Source organism: Apium graveolens, chromosome 8 (genome assembly GCF_009905375.1).
Source record: "Apium graveolens cultivar Ventura chromosome 8, ASM990537v1, whole genome shotgun sequence".
Classification (NCBI taxonomy): domain Eukaryota; kingdom Viridiplantae; phylum Streptophyta; class Magnoliopsida; order Apiales; family Apiaceae; genus Apium; species Apium graveolens.
The window spans coordinates 158,924,093-158,946,702 of NC_133654.1; the positions used below are offsets into that span (position 1 = coordinate 158,924,093).

Below are 22,610 nucleotides of genomic sequence, written 5' to 3' on the forward strand. Positions count from 1 at the left end.
TTTTGAAAGTCTACAAAACAGACTATGGCAGTAACTTCATCAAACCACACACAGTTATTGATAATTCATGAAGCAAGCAAGGAATGTATTTGGCTAAGATCTGTCATCCAACATATCCGAGAATCATGTAGATTATCAAGCATTTCAAGAAGTCCTACAATTTTGTTTGAAGATAATACGGCTTGTATCAGATAGTTGATGGAATAATAAATCAAAGGGGACCGAACCAAGCACATCTTGCAAAATTCTTCTATACGCATGAACTATAGGAGAATGGTGACATTAATGTATAACAAGTGCGATCATGTGATAATCTGGCTAATCTGCTTACGAAGTCACAACCTACCTCAACTTTTGAAAAGTTGTGTAACAATATTGGAATGCGAAGGCTGAAATCATTGCTACAAAAAGATGTCAAATTGTGAGACGTTTTATTCAGGGGAGGTTGTACTCTTTTCCTTCGTCAAGTTTTTATCCCACTGAATTTTTCCTTGCAAGGTTTTAACGAGCCAGCCAATCTTTGTAATAACTTACATTTGACAATCAAGGGGAGTGTTATAATATGAAGATGTATATGATTGTCAAATAGCTATAGAATAACACTGATAAAGATAAGTGAATTTAGATAGCACATAGATTAACACACAGAGAAAATTAATGCAACCATGAACCATTTCATCGTTTTACACATGGACGACTACCTGGTTTTGTACTATAAATTGAACATTAGAGTAGCTCATTTGGGACATTGAAATATAAAATACTTCCACTGCATTGCTCCATCGTTAGCAAATACAGATACAATACATATCATATTTGCTTTCTCAAGTTATTAGCATATTCTCCATAATTAAATTTATAACAATATATTGGTATCTCTACAAATAATATTGTCTGAAATTATAAGAATTATATTTGTTGGTCCAGTTAGATTGTACAATATATCTAAGCTGGCAGAACTGTGATGATGATTGAATGAGAAAAAGATATTTATATTTTACACAAAATATTATTGTTCTTATAAAAAAATGCATGTTAACTACTTTGATAGTACATGTAGCTCCTGCAAGGACTAGCCCCGGACTCCTAACTCAGTCCAGTCCCGCACACTACTAGTCCTAACTGGCCCAATCCCAAAAGCCCAATCTTGGGAAATCCTAGCACGTGAGGCACTTTCCTGAGCACATGATAGGGACAACTGTCACCCATCAATCATGGGAATAATCAGGGCACGTGTCTGAGGATCCTCAGAACATTCCTCATTCAGTCCCGCGCTGACACATGTAAAGCATCCACTCCAGCTAGGTGTCCTCCGCTCTTAGAGCTAGTGGCTACGATTCAAAGGTACCAACCCCAAAACCCTATCCTTGGGCTATAAATAGCCCAAGAAGGTAAGGTTTTGGGGTTAATCACCCTCTCATGCTCATATACACACAGCCACCCTTCATTCATATATATCTTCATCTTCCCCAAAAGCGAGTTCTTATTCTCACACGGGAGGCGCCGCGGGACTCAAACCCCCCTTCTAGTGTTATTTTATAGGAACCCCAGCCCAGCTATACCTCCACATCGGTGAAGGATCTAGGCACGGCATCGGAGGAGCAGCCCCGACACCAGGAGTTATCATTTGGCGCTAGAAGGAGGGGCTCTCCATCCTTGGGTCTAGGTGCCCCTGGATTCACCTTCATTAGAAAGCTCTTGAAAGGGTCCATTTATTTAACTTGTAAGAACCCAAGCAACCAAACTCTTCCATATACATGAATGTTATTTATTTAAGCCACGTTTTTGTGAGCCCTGTTTTGTTGATTTAAGCCACGTTTATGTGTGCTACTGTTAGTTTTGATCGTTTTAAAACCCCGATTTTGCTCTAGTTTGAATATTGCCTTTATGTTCTAAAACTGTTAGTCCCTTAACAATGAAGCAAGAATTACAGAAGGGGGGTTGAATGGAATTCTTGAACCTTTTTCTTGAAATAAAAATGTTCAACTCGATTATTGATATATTTGTTTTGATTAGCACAATGCGGAATATAAACTTAAATGAATCAAAACACAAGTAATTAAAAACAAGAGTCTTTAAAAACTTTCTGGTGGATTTAAACAATTCCACCAGAGATATATATAATATATCGAGAGGACTCTGTGTGCAGAAGTGCTCACATCTGCTTACAAAATAGAACAACTAAGAATACAGGAAATGCTAAAGATTATGCTTACAAAGATTTCTCTGTTTTTGAGTTTTTCTTAGCTATCTCAGTTATTTTTCTATTTGCTACTCTCTTGGTTTATATAACACCAAGATTACAAAGTCAAAAAGACTGAACAAATATAAAATCTAACAGTCTTAATCTTTGCTGCTTTTTGTCCTCTATTACCCAGTTAATGGGCTTCCACAATGTGTTTGTATCCAACTCGACGGCTGTGTGTCAGCTTTCACTGTTCAACTGATGTTTGAATTCTTGATATGATCATCCGTCGACTTTCAGATCATCCATCGATGACTTGATTGATCATCCGTCGACTGCTATATTAAACATCCGTTGATAGTCATTTGATCATCCGTCGAAGGCTTTGTTAATCATCCGTCGGTAGCTATTTTGGCACTTGACTTCATTTCACTTATACAGAATTACAAGACATTACTTATGTACAGTTAATCAACCTATTCTGCATATCTAGTTAAAGTCAACATGACTTATATGCTACTACAGATTCTATACAAAGGTGCATACATCACTATGCTACAAACTTATTATTACATAAGCTACTCACTCGATGGATAATAAGTTAATCATCCGTCGGGACTATAATGAGTCATCCGTCGGGACTATAATTCTTATCCGTCGACTGCTACATTATTTCATTAAGTAAAATCTACTAAGATGTTTTGTTTATTAAATCATCAAGTACACAACATATGCACAACAAAAACCCCGCTGCACTTATTCTACAACATTGTTGAGTAGTCCCAGAAGATTGTTTAAACTAGTCCCAGAAAGCTGTTTGTTACTGCTTGTTATTGTTTGGGATAGTTTTTGCAATTTTCGTAAAGCAACCTTAGATCCATATATTTAGTTAGAAATATTTGTTAGATGTTGTTGTTATTTTTGGGACAACGGCGAGACCAGGAAAGCATACTTCTGGGAGACCATCTGCTAGTACTCAGGTCCAGGAGTCGGACCAATCCCAGGCCCTTGACCCCGGGGCAGACAGAGAAGCGTTCCAGGAGCAACCATTGCAACACACTCCCGTTATGGAGAGAATTGTAAACACCAGAGATGCTAGAAGCCTTATTGAGCTGAACCAATACAAATACACTAATGTCCCGGTGGCCGAAGAGCACATGGCCAACCTTACAAGTGATGAACTGGAAGAAGCAATCCCGCCCTATAGACAGGAGCAGAGCTCGGCTCCAGGAAGAAGCCAAACTTGAGGAAGAACCAGAGGAGTCCGGAGACTCCCAGAAATCTAAGAGATCTGTCTTTGACCGAATTGGAGCTAAGGGAAAGAAAAACAAAAAGGACCCGGTAATAAGAAAGAAGCAGAAGCTGCTAAGAAGAGATGCGGGAGCAAATCAGAAAAGAGGAAGAAGCAAAGCTCAAGCTAAAGATCCAAAAAAGGATGCAGTTAGAAGAAGAAAAGCTACTGGCCAAGTCTAGGACTAAGAGAACCTGGAGGGATCCTACTCTGGAGCTGATTTCCGAAGATGAGGAAGAGGAAAAGCAGAAAGACCTGAAAGATATGATCTATGAATTGCAAAGGAAGATGGAAAAAGACTCAGGAGTAGAAATTGGAAAAACATTGACTCCTTTCAACCACTCCGTGGAGGCTATTCCCCGGCAGCGAGACTTGAAGCACTAAAATTTCGATTTTTTTGACGGTCTGGGAGACCTAGAAGAGCACATGAACTACTTTGAGTAAATCGCGCAAATATATTACTACAATGACTTGACAAAATCAAGGTTCTTCGCATCAACTCTTAAGGGAGGGGCCCAAAGATGGTTTAGCAGGATCCCCTTCCGCAGCATCCATAGTTAGAAGGAGTTACGCGCATCTTTTCTCCGAATATTTTGAGCAAACAAGACACATGAAATGCATATATGTCACCGGGAAATAATCCGGCAACACGACAACGAGTCCCTCTCAGCCTATATGCGCCGATTCAAGAAAGCAATCAACAAAGTCTCGAACTTGGACGAGCATGAAGCTCTGAGCATCTTCAGGAGAAATTAATTAGATCCGGAACACAATAAGATACATTATAGAGTTGATCAATAAGGAGCCACAAAGTCTGGTAGCAGCTTACTCCATGGCTGCCAGATTCATAAAGGAAACTGATGTACTTCAGGTAATGAGGATGACCCAGAATGGGGGGTCTAGGAGTAAGAACTCTGATGACCGACCGAAAGGGGGTTACCATCAGGACAAGAAGTTTAAACTAAACCAGCAGAACCAAGAGAGGCCAACTACTCTAGTTTTCAGAGATTGGGTCCTAATCTGGAGTCCAAAAATGATCCGGGACCCGCGAAGCAGCCCCGGGAGCCAAAGTAGGAGACGGACTGGACTCCTCTCAACATGACCCGGGAGGAAATCTTGAAGGAGGTAAAAGACAAACTTTTCTATTATCCTCCGAAGCCAATACAAACTCCTCCGGAGAGTAGGCCTTATAATAGGCAGTGCGATTACCATGAGACCCATGGCCACAAGCCTGAAAACTGCTTATCACTCAAGTAAGAGCCGGACTGGACTCCTCTAAACATGAATCGGGAGGAAATTTTGAAGGAGCTAAAAGACAAACCTTTCTATTATCCTCCGAAGCTGATGCAAACTCCTTTGGAGAGCAGGCCTTATAATAGGCAGTGCAATTACTATGGGACCCATGGCCACAAGACTGAAAACTGCTTATCACTAAAGTACTTCATTAAGGACCAAGTCAAGAAAGGAAATATGAACAAGTACTTAGCCCGAGATAACAACAACAGAGGGGAGGCGCAGAAGAAAGGAATGAACCTAGTTAATGTAGTCCTAGGAGGCTCCCACTCCCCAGCACGGAGCCCGGACTTCGGCGAAGAAGTGCTCTCAATCCAATCACTCCCAGATCTGGTGACATCCTTCAGCAGTAAGGACTATGAAGGAGTTAACCCTCATCACAATGCAGCTTTAGTTGTCACCTTGGACATCTTTGATAATGAAGTAAAAAGAATGATGATAGATAATGGTTCCTCGGTGAATATTCTTTTCAAGCACACAGTGGATCGAATGCAATTAGGGAGCGTCTGCTCAAATAATTGCTGGGAGGATTTACTATACGGGTTCGGACACAACTTAGTCCCGATCCAAGGGACTTTGTATCTACCTGTTACTTTTGGAAATGTTCCTAACTAAGTAACTCATGTCATAAAGTTCCATGTCATCAACACTCCTTCATCATACAATGGAATTATCGGCATGTCAGCTCTAACCATGATGCAAACGATAACTTCAATCTCCCATCTCAAAATCAAGTTCCCAACCCCGATAGGACTCGGGGAGATAAAAGGAGATTATAGAGTTGCTGAAACATGCTGCATTCAGGGGATAGTAATGGCAGAAACCCACCAGGACAACAAAAGGAAGGCCATAGTCCTTCACAAACAGCAAAGCATCAAGAAACACCGACCCCGGACAAGGGAAGAAACAACAAAAGAGGTATAACTCATTGAATCAAGTCTGAACCAAGAAGCAAACATGCCAAGTCCGCAAAGACCGGCAAGCAACCAAGTCATGGTAGTCGACAAGGCAAATCAGGTCCTAGACCAAGCTACTCCTATCATGTAAGCAACCAAAGCAAAAGAATCAGAACAAGTGAACTTCTACCTGAAGAAGAACTCCGAAGCCCGAATTTATCAAATGGTTTTAAATAAAAAATATGCAAAAATCAAAGCTGCAGTTGAAACAAAAGAAGTTCAGGTTGATGAAAGTAGTCCTAATAAAAAGGTGAAAGTTGGGTCAGGACTCGAAGAGTCCTTCAAAGAAACACTAGTGTCCTTGCTCTGGGAGTACAAAGATGTTTTCGAATGGAGTCCAAGAGACATTCCCGGACGGACTACATGAGTCCATAGCAATGCACAACTTGGATGTCAACCCCAACTACAAAACCAGTCAAGCAGAAGTGAAGGAACTTCGCCCCGGAAAGGCAAAAAGCTATAGACGAAGAAATGGAGAAGGAACTTAAAGTAGGAATCATCAATGAAATCAAATACCCAGAGTGGCTAGCTAATGTTGTCATGGTTAAGAAGTCCAGCGGCAAATGGAGAATGTGTGTGGACTACACTGATTTGAATGATGCATGCCCGAAGGACCCATACCCTCTCCCCAATATTGATCAATTGATAGATGTCACCTCCGGACACATCATGCTAAGTTTCATGGACGCCTTCTCCGGATATAACCAGATCAAGATAAACCCGAGGGACATACCTAAGACAGCATTCATAACTCACAGAGCAGTCTATGTTTATGTGATGTTGCCATTTGGACTGACAAGCGCAGGATCCACTTACCAAAGATCCATGAACAAGATATTCAAGTCCCAAATCGGGAGAAACTTGGAGTGTTATGTCGACGACATGATTTCCAAATCAACAACAATACCAGGACACGTAGAAGATCTGAAGGAGTGCTTTGACAACCTGAGGAAGAATTAACTTAAGCTGAATCCGGAGAAATATACCTTCGGAGTAGGAGTAGGAAAGTTCTTAGTATTCATGATAAGCAACCAAGGAATAGAAGCTAATCTAGAGTAGATAAAAGCAATCCAGGAGATGAGGGCTCCCAAGACCCAGAAAGATGTGCAGAAGCTAGTAGGTTCCCTAGAGGCACTCAGGAGATTTGTCTCCAAACTAGCAGAGAGATGCTTACCATTCTTCGATTTACTCTAGGGAGAAAGCAATAAGAAAGAGGCAAACTGGAGTCCGGAGTGCCAAAAGGGATTTGAGGAAATTAAGTCCTACCTCTCTCAGCCACCAGTCCTAACTAAAGCTCAACCAGGAGAGCCTCTCTACTTATACTTATCAGCGGGAACATAAGCAGTAGGAGTTGCCCTAATCAGGGAAGAAAATGGCAAACAACAACCAGTTTATTATGTAAGCCAACTTCTTAGAGATGCAGAAACTAGATACCCAAGACTGGAGAAGTTTGCCTTCGCCTTAGTAACAACTTCAAGAAAACTCATACACTACTTCCAAGGAAGAGAAATCAGAGTGATCACAAATCAGCCTCTTAGAAAGATAATTCACAAGCTAGATGTCTCGACAAGGCTAGTAAATTGGGCTGTGGAGTTAAGCCAGTTCAATTTAAGCTTTATTCCCAAAACAACCATTAAAGCATAAGCACTTGCAGATTTCATTATCGAATGCAACTTCCCGACAGAAGAACCGGAACCAATGAACATAGATCCGGGAGCCTAGATCTTGAAAGTAGATGGTTCTTCAATAAGCGAGAGGTCGGGAGCCGGACCTATACTGAAAAGTCCTGAGGGATTCACCATTCAAATAGCCATATTTTTTGGTTTCCCAGCAACAAACAATCAAGCGGAATATGAGGCATTGATTGCAGTACTAAAGCTCTCCAGGACTCTGAGGGTCCAGGACTTAAAAATCTACAGCGACTCCCAGATAGTGGTCAAGCAAATAAACGGAGAATATATAGCAAAGGACCTTATTCTAGAAAAGTATCAAGCACTGGTTCAAAGTTACCTAGCTTCAATCCCAAAACATCAATTCCTGTAGATATGTAGAGAAGAAAATGAAGAAGCAGATATTATATCCAAGTTAGTCTGGAACTCATCAGAATTGGACTGCTCAGTTTACTTTGAAGAACTCCACAAACCATCTATTAATTTCGGACAAGTCTTGGAGATCGAAAGCAACCAGAACTCGATGACTCCCTTCATTAACTACTTAGAGAATGGGGGGCTCCCAGAAGACAAAGGAAAAGCCCAAAGACTGAAAGCAAAAGCAACCAAGTTCTTCCTCGAAGAAGGACTACTCTTTCGCAGAACTTTCTCATCTCCTATACTCAAATGCATTGGCCCAGATTAAGCAAAGTACTGTTTGATGGAAGTACACGAAGGGATATGCGGAGATCACATGTTCGCAAAGGCTCTAGCTCATAAGATCATAAGGCAAGGTTACTACTGGCCAACTATTCACCAGGATGCAATGGAATTCGTGAAAAAAAGCAAGGAATACTAACTCTTTAACAATGTATCCCGGATCAGCCCAGTCCTACCTTCCTCATTCCTATCACCAATCCCCTTTGCTGTCTGGGGTATTGACATAATGGGACCCTTTCCCCGGGCCAAAGGAGATCTCAAGTACTTGTTAATCTCAATTGATTATATGACCAAATATGTTGAAGCGAAAGCAATGAGGACCATAAACCAGCAGGACTGCATAAAATTTTTGGACAATATTTTGATGAGGTTCGGGATTCCATGAGTCCTAGTATCAGATAAGGGACCACGGTTCATCGGATCAGAATTTGAGTCCTACCTTCAGGAGCGCGGGATCAAACACAAAAATCATCAGTAGCATATCCCCAAGGAAATGGCCAAGTAGAAGTCACCAACGGAATCCTGCTTCGGGGTACTGAAAAGAGACTCAATGAAAGCAAGAGAAAATGGCTAAAAGAACTGACAAGCGTACTATGGTCCTACAGGACAAGCCCCAAGACAAGCAGAGGAGAGACTCCATTCAAACTAGCTTATGGCACAGAAGCAATGCTTCCTATTGAGGTGGGATCTCCTTCTCACAGAGCAATAAACTTTGATAAAGAAGCCAATGAAGAAGGAATCAAAATAAATATGGAGCTAATTGATGAGGTCCGGGATCAAGATGTAGAAAATATGGAAAGATACAAGGAGAAGACCAGGGAGCACTTCATTAAGAAGTCCAGAGTCAAAAACTTCCAAGTGGGAGACTTAGTTCTTCGAGACACCGAAGCATCAAATCCTACAAACACTGAAAAGCTAATGCCCAAATGGGAAGGACGACACAAGGTCAAAGAAGCCCTGAGGTCAGGTGTTAGGTCCCGAATTATCGTAGAAGGGAGGTTGAATACGATAATCACTAAATTAAAAATTCATTCGAATCTTTAGCGGAAAAAATATTTAGTGCTCGGTTACTGGTTTCATGTTCTTGTGAGGAATAGTGTTTGGAACGATAAAAACAAGGAACAAAAGATATTTGGGGAAATATATATTCGTATATAAATCCTCGAGGGGTGTTGCTACACTCCGGTAAATAAATTAACCGGCTACAATCTAAGAACAATAAATTTCCTAGCTACTACAAAGATTTACAAATCAAATCCTATACAATAATCTAGCTTTTATTTGTACTAGGATTTAATTACCGGGTAACGATTATAATGCCCCTAAGAATATACAAGAGTTAAATCGGGCATTATAACGTTACTCCGGTGAGAAGTTAAATGGATATTCAAGGTGTCGGAGGTTCTCTATAAATCTCTGCTTCTTGTTTTATCAGCTGTCCTTTTTCTTGGAGAAGATGATAAACAAAACTCATTTTTTGATCTGCTGCTATGTAGGCTTTTTATCCAATAAAATGTGTGGCTGAGGATTGAAGACTCTGTGGCGACAAGTTCATTTTTGTGACGACAAGGAAGCACAGGAGGGAGTAGACATGCTCTATGGCAACATGGGGGTATTGTTTTGCTGTGTGGCGACAGGTTTTACTAAATATATCAAGAACATGTACATGTACTTAATAATAAAAAAAATGTACACGTTTTTTGTTTCCTTTTATTCTTTTATTTTGTTTTTGTTTTTTTCTTTTCCTTTTTGTTTTTTTTTCTTTTTGTTTTCTTTCTTTTTCTGTTTAAGTTTAAATTCTAATTAAATTAATTTATAAAATAAACTAAAATATAACTTATATAAATAAACTAATTTAGATTTATAAAATAAACTTATTTAAAGTTTATAAGATAAATCATTTTAAGTTTATTAAATAAATTATATTAAAGACCATTAAATAATTTATTTAATATAATAATTAAACTTTGAGCTTCGCCAGTCCCCTGAGCTGTTTAGCTGTATACCCCGCACACCTCTTCTCGTACTGTAACAGATAAACGTTCAATCCAAGTATGTTCCTCAGCTTAACAATTCTTTTATAAGTAATACCCAGATTTCTTTCACGAGCTGTTGACGGCTGGTGCAACTGGTCTGGTTCACAGATGATTAGCCCCGATTCAGGTCTTCGTATTATAGCCTTAATTACATTGTTAAGCTTGCCTCAACTCTATTGCTTCAGACACTGACTGTAAATAAACAACTGTACTTTCACTGGAATCCTTTATGGTACTTTAGATAACGTCTTCATTAACCTCTGTCTATACCCTGTCTTCAATTCTTCAGATTCCTATGCTTCGAATACTGTCTATCTTCAATCAATGCCAATACACTGAAATCTTCCGGTAGCACTTGTGTAATAACCCCAAAAATTTTGGACTTTTTATAACCCTTATGAATAGTGTTTTTGATGATTTTGCTAAAAAAGAAAACTTTTCATGCCACACTATGTGGGGGTTCTTATATTGTTATTCTAAGATCTTATTTGTACTCTATATGGTATATAAGTGTATGCAAAGATCGTCAGAATCCAAATTCGAACACTTTGATTTTTTCCGAAAATCCACCAGATACCGAAAGAATTGAGTATAAGGTAACAGAATAAAAAGGATTTAAATTCAAGGATTATAAGAGAGGATCATAAAAGGAATATAATGTATTGAGAAAGTTAAGGAAACACAAGTAATAAGATCCCGGGTATGATCCCTCAAACGAGAAACGAGAACGAAAGTTAAGCGAACCGTATAACAGATCAGCGGTCATTAGGCAAGAAATTAGGAGTTAATCAAGGAGGTTAGGGATGATGATGTCATCAAACCAATAAGAAGAGGACAAGCATGGGAAGATGACATAAGAATGATGACCTAAGCATGACAAAAAGAAGTGTGTTGTTGGTTGATTGTGAACCACACAAAATTTAGCATGGTAATAACCTAATTAACAAGCAAATCATCACACAAATACCTAGGCAACCAAACAAGAAGCATTTTTTCTCCCCCCTCATTCTTGCTCTCGGCTTTTCCATGAAAAGCAAAGGAAAATTTTCAAAACTCAAGCTACACACCTTCAAAAATCAAGAGGCTTATTTCTTTAGCTTCCATAATTCATAACTTAGATGAGCCATAAGTTTAAGCTCAAGATTCCATGTTTAACATAGCTAATCAATTCATCAAAGTTCTTGGTGAATAGTGTTTTCAAGAAACTAACTTTGTGTTTTCTTATATTTTCTTCAAGATCCAAGCTTAGTAGAGATAGTTAGTGGTTATTTAAGGCTTCCTAAGTGATTCTCCACTCTCCAAGGAAGGTATAACCCCTCCAAACCCTAACTTTACTTTGAGTATTAGGTTTGGTTTTGTTTGTTATGGTTCATGAGAGGCATGGTTATTGTGTATTTAGAGATTGGTTGGTTTTGTGATGTTTTTGGAATGGTAAATCTTGGTAATTAGTTAATGAACTTAAGTAAGCTTTTAGTTCATGATTGAGAAGTAGTATAAAGTGGAAACCTTGAGATGTTGGGGCTGTTGTAGTAGTATATGGATGAATTTTGGTTGTAACAATGATTCTCAGTTGATCGTGGATTGATTTGGACTTGTACAAATTTGGTAATCGCGTAAACATAGCCGTCATAATGCCCGATTTACCTTAGACTGCTTTTGTTCTTAACATCAGGACCCCTGGACTCACTTTTAGGTTTTAACCATTTCCATGAATAGATAGTTCATGTTACGAGCTTCATTTTGATATGTAGTTCGCTTGAATCCGATGTACGGTTTAGGAGAAACGACCATTTTAAGTAACGGCATTTCGTGACTGAACCTTTACCCCTCGCCTTACTTTAAAACCTTGGTTAAGGACCTTAAATGAATAATTGGGTTATGAAACAATTATGTAAAGTGGTTTAGACAGTTGGTAGGGTACTCGCGAAAGAATCGCCTTAAAACTCTTAATGGTTAATTTACTAAAAATGGTGGAGCCGAGGGTACTCGAGCGACCTAAGTGAATCGTTAAGCGCGAAAGCGAACGTTAGGGTCTAATTGGTTAAAGTATAGATTCATAAGCGACTTTGGTTTAATTCCAACTTATATGATGTTTATAGGTTACCAGACTCGTCCCAGGCCTTTTATCACCCCCAGTCGCCCAGGCAAGTTTTCTACCCGTTATATTGTTGTTGTGATGTAAATATATGTATATGTATTATCTTTTGATAAGTGCATGATTGTTATTAGCAAATTTTGCGATATATTGGAGCATGCTGATATGGTATATATGCATGTCTATTTCATAATCTTGATATCTAATTGTTGATTCAATTGCTTATAGTTACATAATGCCTATGCTAGAGATAAGCAGTAATTGCGTATACCCTTAGTATAGGGGACCCAAAGGTGAACATTTTCCTAAACCCGGGAGTCGATGTTCCCGAGTATATTATATATATTTATATATATATATATAGATATAGTTTTCAAAACTATTAATCGAATAAGGTTTATTCGATAACTTTATTTTTATTAATGAATATTACTTGGAATATTAATTCAAGGACTTATGACTCAGTTTATTTTATTTAATGAATATTACTTTGAATAAAGATAGTACTTTCGTATAAGTATATCTTTGGTTATTTAATATTCATTTCAAGTATGAGTTTTAAAACTTCTACTTCAAATTATTTAAATAGAGATTATCCTTGTGGGAATATTATTTAAATAATAATATTCAGATATTTTCTAATATATTGGGACTGATTTATTTTATTAAATCAACCTTACTCCAAACATTCTTAAAAGTGTTTTCGAGTCTTCAAAATGATTTTAAAAGTTAGAGCGGATCCCAAAACTCATTTTTATATTTAAGATCTTCCTTTTAAAGGGGATTTAAATACTCGCTTAAAACCTGAGGGATCCGGCTCTGTGGTGTATTTATATTCGCAACAAGGTTGCTGTTTTCATAAATAAATTGATTACTTACCCAACGTTCGGGAAGTAAGTCCATCTATTGAGTCGGCATAAGCAACATGGGCTCAGTGGGCATCCATGAAAGTGTAAGTGGCTCAGTGGGAGTCCATCAAATGCGTAAGTGGCTGAGTGGCAGTACAGCATAAGGTCCTATTGCGGCCAGGGTGATGACCAGTGGGGAATTCGTCCATCTACTAGTAGAAAAGGTTACTTATTGGTATCTTTGCCTGATCAGCAAGATATCAGGTTTATGCCAAGGTTTTCTTCTTTCCAAAATTCATTGGATACTGCAACTCTGTTTATAATTTTCATAACAGAGGTTTTCAAGGAGTGTATGAAATGTATATATAGGTGTATATATATATCGGGACTTAATGAAGTATCTTGTAACTTCATTTCTTTCAAATGATATTTCAAAGATTGAATCTATTCAAGTCTTATCTTGTACTCTCATCAGTGTGATGAACTTTTGAAACTAATTATAACTTGAACGGTGGTAGTTCAAGTAGTATTCGGAAAAGATATAAGTATATTGGAGTATCTTGTAACTTCATCTTTTGAACTTATATCTAGTAAATGATTATCTTATGCATGTTAAAGATTTTCAGAAAAACATTGAGACAAGGTTAGATATATGAGATCACCTTGCAACGATATTTTTATACAATTATAAACTGGAACTCTGTGTATATTATACATGTCAGAGGATTTCAAAGATTGTGAAAAGTATATATGTATATATATACTGAATATATATCTTTGGTTATTTAATATTCATTTCAAATATGAGTTTTAAAACTTCTACTTCAAATTATTTAAATAGAGATTATCCTTGTGGGAATATTATTTAAATAATAATATTCAGATAGTTTCTAATATATTGGGACTGATTTATTTTATTAAATCAACCTTACTCCAAACATTCTTAAAAGTGTTTTCGAGTCTTCAAAATGATTTTAAAAGTTAGAGCGGATCCCAAAACTCATTTTTATATTTAAGATCTTCCTTTTAAAGGGGATTTAAATACTCGCTTAAAACCTGAGGGATCCGGCTCTGTGGTGTATTTATATTCGTAACAAGGTTGCTGTTTTCATAAATGAATTGATTACTTACCCAACGTTCGGGAAGTAAGTCCATCTATTGAGTCGGCATAAGCAACATGGGCTCAGTGGGCGTCCATGAAAGTGTAAGTGGCTCAGTGGGAGTCCATCAAATGCGTAAGTGGCTGAGTGGCAGTCCAGCATAAGGTCCTATTGCGGCCAGGAAGATGACCAGTGGGGAATTCGTCCATCTACTAGTAGAAAAGGTTACTTATTGGTATCTTTGCCTGATCAGCAAGATATCAGGTTTATGCCAAGGTTTTCTCCTTTCCAAAATTCATTGGATATTGCAACTCTGTTTATAATTTTCATAACAGAGGTTTTCAAGGAGTGTATGAAATGTATATATAGGTGTATATATATCGGGACTTAATGAAGTATCTTGTAACTTCATTTCTTTTAAATGATATTTCAAAGATTGAATCTATTCAAGTCTTATCTTGTACTCTCATCAGTGTGATGAACTTTTGAAACTAATTATAACTTGAACGGTGGTAGTTCAAGTAGTATTCGGAAAAGATATAAGTATATTGGAGTATCTTGTAACTTCATCTTTTGAACTTATATCTAGTAAATGATTATCTTATGCATGTTAAAGATTTTCAGAAAAACATTGAGACAAGGTTAGATATATGAGATCACCTTGCAACGATATTTTTATACAATTATAAACTGGAACTCTGTGTATATTATACATGTCAGAGGATTTCAAAGATTGTGAAAAGTATATATGTATATATATACTGAATATTTTGCGACTTGGTCGCGTTAAGATATCAACTTGGTTCATTTCTTCTTAACCAAGACTTTCTTGAGTACTATAAGAATGCTCATATATTGTAAATTATTATACATACTATTTCGGTGGGCTTGTTGCTCACCCTTGCTTTCTTCTTTCATCACACAACAACAGATAGACATAATGAACAGGACCAAGCTCCCAATTCGTGAGCGGATAGGAAACGTTCTGCAGTTTCCTGTAGGCGTTGATGTCGTTGTAGCTGAGGTAGGAACTACCAATAGGCTAGGCTTTCAACTTTTGTTGTACCAGACTTATGTACATTTATGAATTGTAATAATGGAAAATAATATGAAAATTTATTCAGAAACTCTTTTGAGGTGTAATGACTTATAATTGTGGAATAAAATGACTTGTGTTATTTTTGGTATTCATCTCTGAGACTATAACTTGTGGTGTGTGTGTATATTGTGGGGTCACAGTACGCAGTAGATGATTGTTTATTAAGAATTAGGTGTTATTAAGGGAAATGGAACTCGTGACAACCCGGATCCCCGACCCCGGATTTGGGGGTGTTACAACTTGTATACTGAATCTTTAACCTTTCTGAAACCCTGAAAGTCTTTAACCTTTGTTTATCACTGAGGCATGAACATATTAATGAACTTCTTTCAGTGACCTGTAGACAGACTTCAGGCTTTCTTCTAATCTTCTGATTCTTTGTATTTGCCTTGTCTTCATTCTTCCTGATTTCTTGTGTACACGTAGTATTATTAACCTGTCCAGTTCTATTGTTGTTATCGTGTTGAGTTATCACATAACTATACATATAGCTACGCAGTCTCACCAACAATCTCCCCCTATTTGATTGTTAAACTTAACAAACAAATTAAATAGAGAGGATAACTCAACTAACAACTAGAAAAAGTAAAGTGTTAGGTCACACACACTGTAGAAGGGGGTTGAATACAGTGTTTACTACAATCAAATCGAATATATGAACTCAAGTAACAGAAAAGAGATTTTATTCAACACAATAAACTCTGTTACAATATGGAACTGTCCTCTCTCAGTGATGAACAAATTATCAAGAGAGCTGCTAGGGTTACAAAGAATAATAACTTCGATAATGATAACAATTATAGTGTAAACCCTATGCCTGTGTTTATATAATACACAGTTACAAGATAATGTTCTAATTGATATGGAATAACTTCTGCTTCCTAAAATATATCAACTAGTTATCTTTTCTTCCAAGTATTCTATTCTTCATAGAATTCTTTCTTCATGCATATTTCTTTCTGTCTTAGTCTCGATCTTCTTTCCTTTCAATCAGCCGTCTGTCTTATCTGAAAGTCATCTTAAGTCCTGATATTATCTCCTGATAAATATCTTCTAATAACTTAAGTTCTGATAACTTAAGTTTTGTCTTCAGTATAAGTGTTGATTTCCAGTTGAGTACTGATTTGTCCTGTTAAGTAAGATCTTCATAGTCGGACTACCTAATGTAGTACTAACAGTTAAAACCCTTATGGGAACCCTTATAAATATCGTGATAGAAGCCTAGTTCATTATCATATATGGTAGCGGGACTTCGAACCCTGAGGTTGAGGAGCAACAATGCGATGATGTTTTATTACTTATTGGAGATCAGATTATGGATCCGATAGAGCGTCCTAACGCGGGACCGGATGATGTTCATATTGAGGATGTAGCGGTTGAGGATGTTGTCCTAGAAGGGATTATTGCTGAGGAGGATCCCGTGGAGGATCCTGACAAGAATGAATAAAGGACCACTGAGGAATTGATAACCATGGTTAGGGAGACTACTAGAGGTAGGATTGGCCGGGAACTACCGGAGGTTCGTTCAAGTTTGTAAAGATAGTAGGCCCTTTAACGCGGTTTACTCGTAAGACTGAGAAGTTCGAATGGACAGAGAAATACGAGAACAGCTTTTAAGAACTGAAGCAAAGATTAGTGACGGCCCCTATGTTGGCGTTTCCGGATGGAAAAGGAGATTTTGTGATGTGTAGTGACGCTTTGCATAATGAATTAGGGTGCTTCTTATACAGCACAACAAGGTAATCGCGTACGCGTCAAGACAATTAAGGGAATATAAAATTCGATATCCCCACCCAAGAGCTTGGGCTCGTGGCAATAATTTTGCCCTAAAGATTTGAGGCACTACTCGTATCGAGAGAAGTGCGAGATTTACACAAGCCATAAGTGCTCTAGTACATTTTTACGCAGAAAGAGCTCAACATGAGCCAGAGGAGGTGGTTAGAGCTAATCAAGGATTACGATTATGATATTCTTTATCATCCAGGGAAAGCCAAAATGGTGGCTAATGCCCTTAGTATAAAGGAGAGACTCAAGATGAAAATGTCTTAGGAGAGTTGATAAGAGATTTTGAGAAAATGGAAATAGAAGTGAAGGTAACCGGAGCCGGTACCGAAACGCTGTTTGAGATTGCAATACAGCCCGAATTATCGAAAAAGATCATATTGTGCCAAGAAAAAGTGATGAATGAAGGCAGAGAGTCAATGACTGGAGAAGAGATTAATACCAAGAAAGATGATAAGGGAATAACGAGGTATTCCTACAGAATTTGGGTTCCAAACGTTTAAGAGCTTAAGGACTGGATCTTAGATGAAATCCATAGCTCGAGGAATAAGATTTAAGGCAAACCCCGAATGTGATAGTCAGGGAGGTTGCCATTAAGAAAGAAGGAGCCCATAACATAATGAAGTGGAAAACAAGGATTTTAACGTATAAGATAACCCCAAGTATGGGATAAGGATGAAACATTTCATACTAAGGAAACAGAAAGTCGAGTAAGGAAAGGAGACCCGAGACGGTACTCCTATACGGCAATTCATGGACCTGCCTAAACAAAACTTATACTTTTATTCCCAACCACCACCTTGAGGAAACAATGCGGTAGGAAATCCTTTCATGACCTTTAAGTCGCTAAGCTCTCAGAGTTCTAAGGAACAGGTTGACCCAGTCGAGGCAAGAGCCTGGCTAAAGGAAATATAGGAATCATTTGAGATTCTAAATGATTGACGAAGCACAAAAGACTGTTTTTGTCACTTACCCTCCTAAAAGAGAGGCCACCCGTTGGTGAAAGGCCAAGAAAGGCACGGAGCCAGAGGTTATAATAAACTGATTAAAGTTCAGAAAATTGTTTTCGGGAAAGTACTTCCCAAGGTTATGGAGGTAGTGTAAAAGCTTTAGAGCCAGAACAAAGGCAGACGAGTATGATGAATTATGAATCTAAGTTGTAAAAGTTGTCAAGGTTCATCTGAAGGACACAAATCCAGAATGACGAGATGTTTGAAATCAATGCTTATGTGGTGTTGGTTCATGAAATGCTCGTAATAGAAACGAAAATAAAAGACTAAAAAGGGAAAGAGTATAAAGGGATATAAAGGAAATAGAGTTGAGAAGTGATAAGGGAGTTAGGTATGGGAAATCCTAAGAAACCCTTGCAATAAATATAGAGAAGTGTGTCATCATCAGCGCGATGGTGACTGATCATGAGATAAATTCAAGGTTAAAGGCGTAAGCGATACGTATAATTAATCCCCTTTAAGTTGAGAATATTCGATGAAACTTTGAGATAGACCGATGGATTAATAAGGAAACACAGATGAGCTGAGGAGACAGGATAACAAGATATTAGGAAAATGGGATGAAGGAAGTGACCTTCAAGAATGGGAAGTGTATGTAAGACCTGTGACTTGATGCCCAAAAAGGGAGACACCAAGTATAGAAGATATCTCAACATTGAGATGACAGTTGAGATAAACAACAAAAGCAAATGAGGATTTAGTAAAAAGAAGTTCACGTTGAACACGACCAATATCTTCTAGAACATCCCTGTTATCATTACTGAATCATGCAAGAAAAGCGGATAACCGTTCTTATCTTTTGGAGGCCATTTTGATTGACCTCATTTTGAACACAGATGTTATTGTGAAATTAGGCATATACTATCGAGGTGGGAATGATTGAATAAGGTACCCTTATCAGGGATATATGACTTGATTTATCCATGGAAGGATGCAAGTACCTTTTTAAAGGTGGAATTAAGGATATAACTTCGATAACTTGAGATGAACCATAGGGGAATGCATGAAGGTTGGCATTTCACCCTTAATAGGGACAGTATGAGTTTTGACAGTAAGAATTGGAAAGGATTAAGGTAACAACAACCTTTAAGGATCAGTGGAGAAATTTTTCAGAAGTGTATAAACAATGGTTCTAGTATTAGTAAATGATATTTTGATATACCCTGTGCCTAGGGTATACCTGATGAAGGATTTAAGGATAACCTTAGAGGTTTTACAAGGAGAAAGGTAGTATTCAAAATTCTCAAGAATAGAAATTTTGATAAAGGAAATATGACGTAATTATAATAACGCCAAGTGGGGCACATGCTAAACCATGAGAAAGTATAGATTGAACTCAATGAAGGTCAAGATTGGTGAAAACAAGAAGGACCCAAGATAAGAGACGTCCTAAGTATGTTCAAGAGTCAGCCGTGATAATGTTAACCTCTAATGACCGAGGCAATAAATTATGGAAAAATGGTGATATTTTTTTCCCTCACTAGAGCTTAAGGAAGAGCATTTTTACATAAGCAGTGATTAAAATGAGGTAGAAAATTTATTTAGAGGTGGTTAAAATGACATTTATTGTAAGGAAATTTTACTATCAGGAAAGGCCAAAGAGGTGGCCGACACTTTAAGTGTAAGAGGACAATTATAGGCACTCGTGCCATAGGAATATAGTGATAATGGTTAAAGCCGTGAAGGTTGTATTATGGTATGGAAGATTGACATTCCTTCTGATGATTGTGCGATACTCAACCGTGATAGTAGTTGGGTAAAGGTTAATTTTTGTAATCACCGTGAGCGGGTTATCTATCTTATAGGGTCATATCTTAAGATAAGCCAGGACCAGGTTACGAAAGGACTAAATGAACCTTTGAGCTTCATGTCTCCTAATAAAGACATATGGTTAATAATGGTATTAACCTGCTATCGTTGCTTTCATTGAAACTCTTCTGCAATTTTATCTGCTTCATGTCATATGTACGTCAAGTTCAGGAGTGTTCTTCATGAATCATGAACGGTGATCATGTTACCTCCTTAGAAGAATTCGATACGATATGTATGGACTCCGTATGGTTAGCTATTAAGACTTCATGGAAAATGAATGACTACAGTATGTCAACGGTGGACCATAGTAATGCAGCAATGATTCTGCGAGTAATGAGTTAATTACAACCGTAAGAGTTGTATTAGAATGGATGTTGAGATTAAGTACCACTAATCGGGTCATGGTGGTGTATAAGTTATCATTGATAGACTAATTAAGTAGATTATCTACCTATTGAATACTTATTCTTTCTTATCAATAGAGAGTCGTATTACTATACAAGGAAGGTTGCGGTGCAAGCATAGAATTCTAGTAACGATGATGTCTAGAATGAGATCCCAGATTCAATTTTCGATGTCGAGGGAGTTTCAAAGGTGATTGTGTATAAGCTCGGGGAAGAGCATGGGTCCATAGAATGATGGACGGAATAGAAAAAATATTTAAGCATGTGAAATGCGATACGATATTACTGGATTTTGATATATATACATTTATGTTTTGTTCTCCTATGGCAAACCTCTATAGTTCAGAGGTAGGTTCCAAGCCAGATATTTTGTGGCAGTATTTTTATACAATTCTCTTCAATTCGTTCTTTTCTCTCCTTTTCATTTCATGTAAGCTGAGAAGAACAACCCTTCCAGAAAGGGGAGGTATTTCCGAATGACTAACTATCTGTGTGATAGAAGCCTAGTAGGATACCACATGTTATTTAATTGCTTGTCAAGTACTAAAGGCTGGCCACCTTCTATACTAACTATGCAATAGAACGAGTGTTCATGATCATAGTGATCTCTCAATAAATTCTTTTAATTCTATACGATGGATCAAGCTTTCAAAGATAGAAGCAGCTAGAAAGGAGTAGTATCAGTGCGGTGGTATTCCGAATCTAACACGTTCGTGATACTAAGGTTGACGTGGTTATTAAAAGGTTATAGAACGCTAACGAGCAAAAGTATAACCAGTATAATATTAGGAACAGAAGATAGTAACGATTACAAACTGGAAAAGAATGGGTATTGAGAAGCAAAACGCTATAATGCTAGAAGCTATGATGAGAGTCTGTGCCATAGACTTGAAAGAATTTAGAATGGTCACTTAACGTGGATTGAGTTTTCTTACGATAATAGATCGTATGTCAGTATCGAGATATCGCCTTATGAGATCCTTGAGGGAAGACAATATCGATCTCCCTTATGTTAGGATGAAGTTGTAGAGCGCAAGATGCTCGAACCCGCAGTAGTCCAAAGGACCAAGGATATAATAGATCTAATCAGAGGACGGCTGGTAGTAGCCCAAGATGGACATAAGAAGTATGTTGATTTGACATGAAAGGACAAAGAATAGGAAGTAGGGGACCTAGTGTTGTTATAGGTATTCCCTTGGAAAGGATGGATGAGGTTCGGAAAGAAAGGAAAGCTAAGCCCACGAATTGTTGGACCCTTGGATATATTAAGACATATTGGGAAGTTAGCATATGAGCTAGCCCAAGCTAGTCCTAGACCAAGCTAGTCCTATCATGTAAGCAACCAAAGAAAAAGAATCAGAACAAGTGAAATTCTACCTGAAGAAGAACTCCGAAGCCCGAATTTATCAAATGGTTTTAAATAAAAAATATGCAAAAATCGAAGCTGCAGTTGAAACAAAAGAAGTTCAGGTTGATGAAAGTAGTCCTAATAAAAAGGTGAAAGTTGGGTCAAGACTCGAAGAGTCCTTCAAAGAAACACTAGTGTCCTTGCTCTGGGAGTACAAAGATGTTTTTGCATGGAGTCCAAGAGACATTCCCGGACTACATGACTCCAGAGCAATGCACAGCTTGGATGTCAACCCCAACTAGAAAACCAGTCAAGCAGAAGCGAAGGAACTTCGCCCCGGAAAGGCAAAAAGCTATAGACGAAGAAGTGGAGAAGGTACTTAAAGTAGGAATCATCAAAGAAATCAAATACCCAAAGTGGCTAGCTAATGTTGTCATGGTTAAGAAGTCCAGCGGCAAATGGAGAATGTGTGTGGACTACACTGATTTGAATGATGCATGCCCGAAGGACCCATACCCTCTCCCCAATATTGATCAATTGATAGATGTCACCTCCGGACACATCATGCTAAGTTTCATGGACGCCTTCTCCGGATACAACCAGATCAAAATGAACCCGAGGGACATACCTAAGACAGCATTCATAACTTACAGAGCAGTCTATGCTTATGTGATGTTGCCATTTGGACTGACAAGCGCATGATCCACTTATCAAAGATCCATGAACAAGATATTCAAGTCCCAAATCGGGAGGAACTTGGAGTGTTATGTCGACGACATGATTTCCAAATCAAAAACAATACCAGGACACATAGAAGATCTGAAGGAGTGTTTTGACAACCTGAGGAAGAATTAACTTAAGCTGAATCCGGAGAAATATACCTTCGGAGTAGGAGTAGGAAAGTTCTTAGGATTCATGATAAGCAACCAAGGAATAGAAGCTAATCTAGAGTAAAAAAAAAGCAATTCAGGAGATGAGGGCT

At 38.0% G+C, this 22,610-nt stretch overlaps 1 protein-coding gene across 1 annotated transcript; it reads left to right on the plus strand.

Moving 5' to 3' along the window:
• Positions 1 to 4,757: 4,757 nt before the first annotated feature.
• On the plus strand, positions 4,758 to 5,384 carry LOC141680096 (uncharacterized). Its single transcript, XM_074486412.1, has one exon. The coding sequence runs from the start codon at positions 4,758 to 4,760 to the stop codon at positions 5,382 to 5,384; it is 627 nt and encodes a 208-aa protein (XP_074342513.1).
• The last annotated feature ends 17,226 nt before the right edge of the window (positions 5,385 to 22,610 follow it).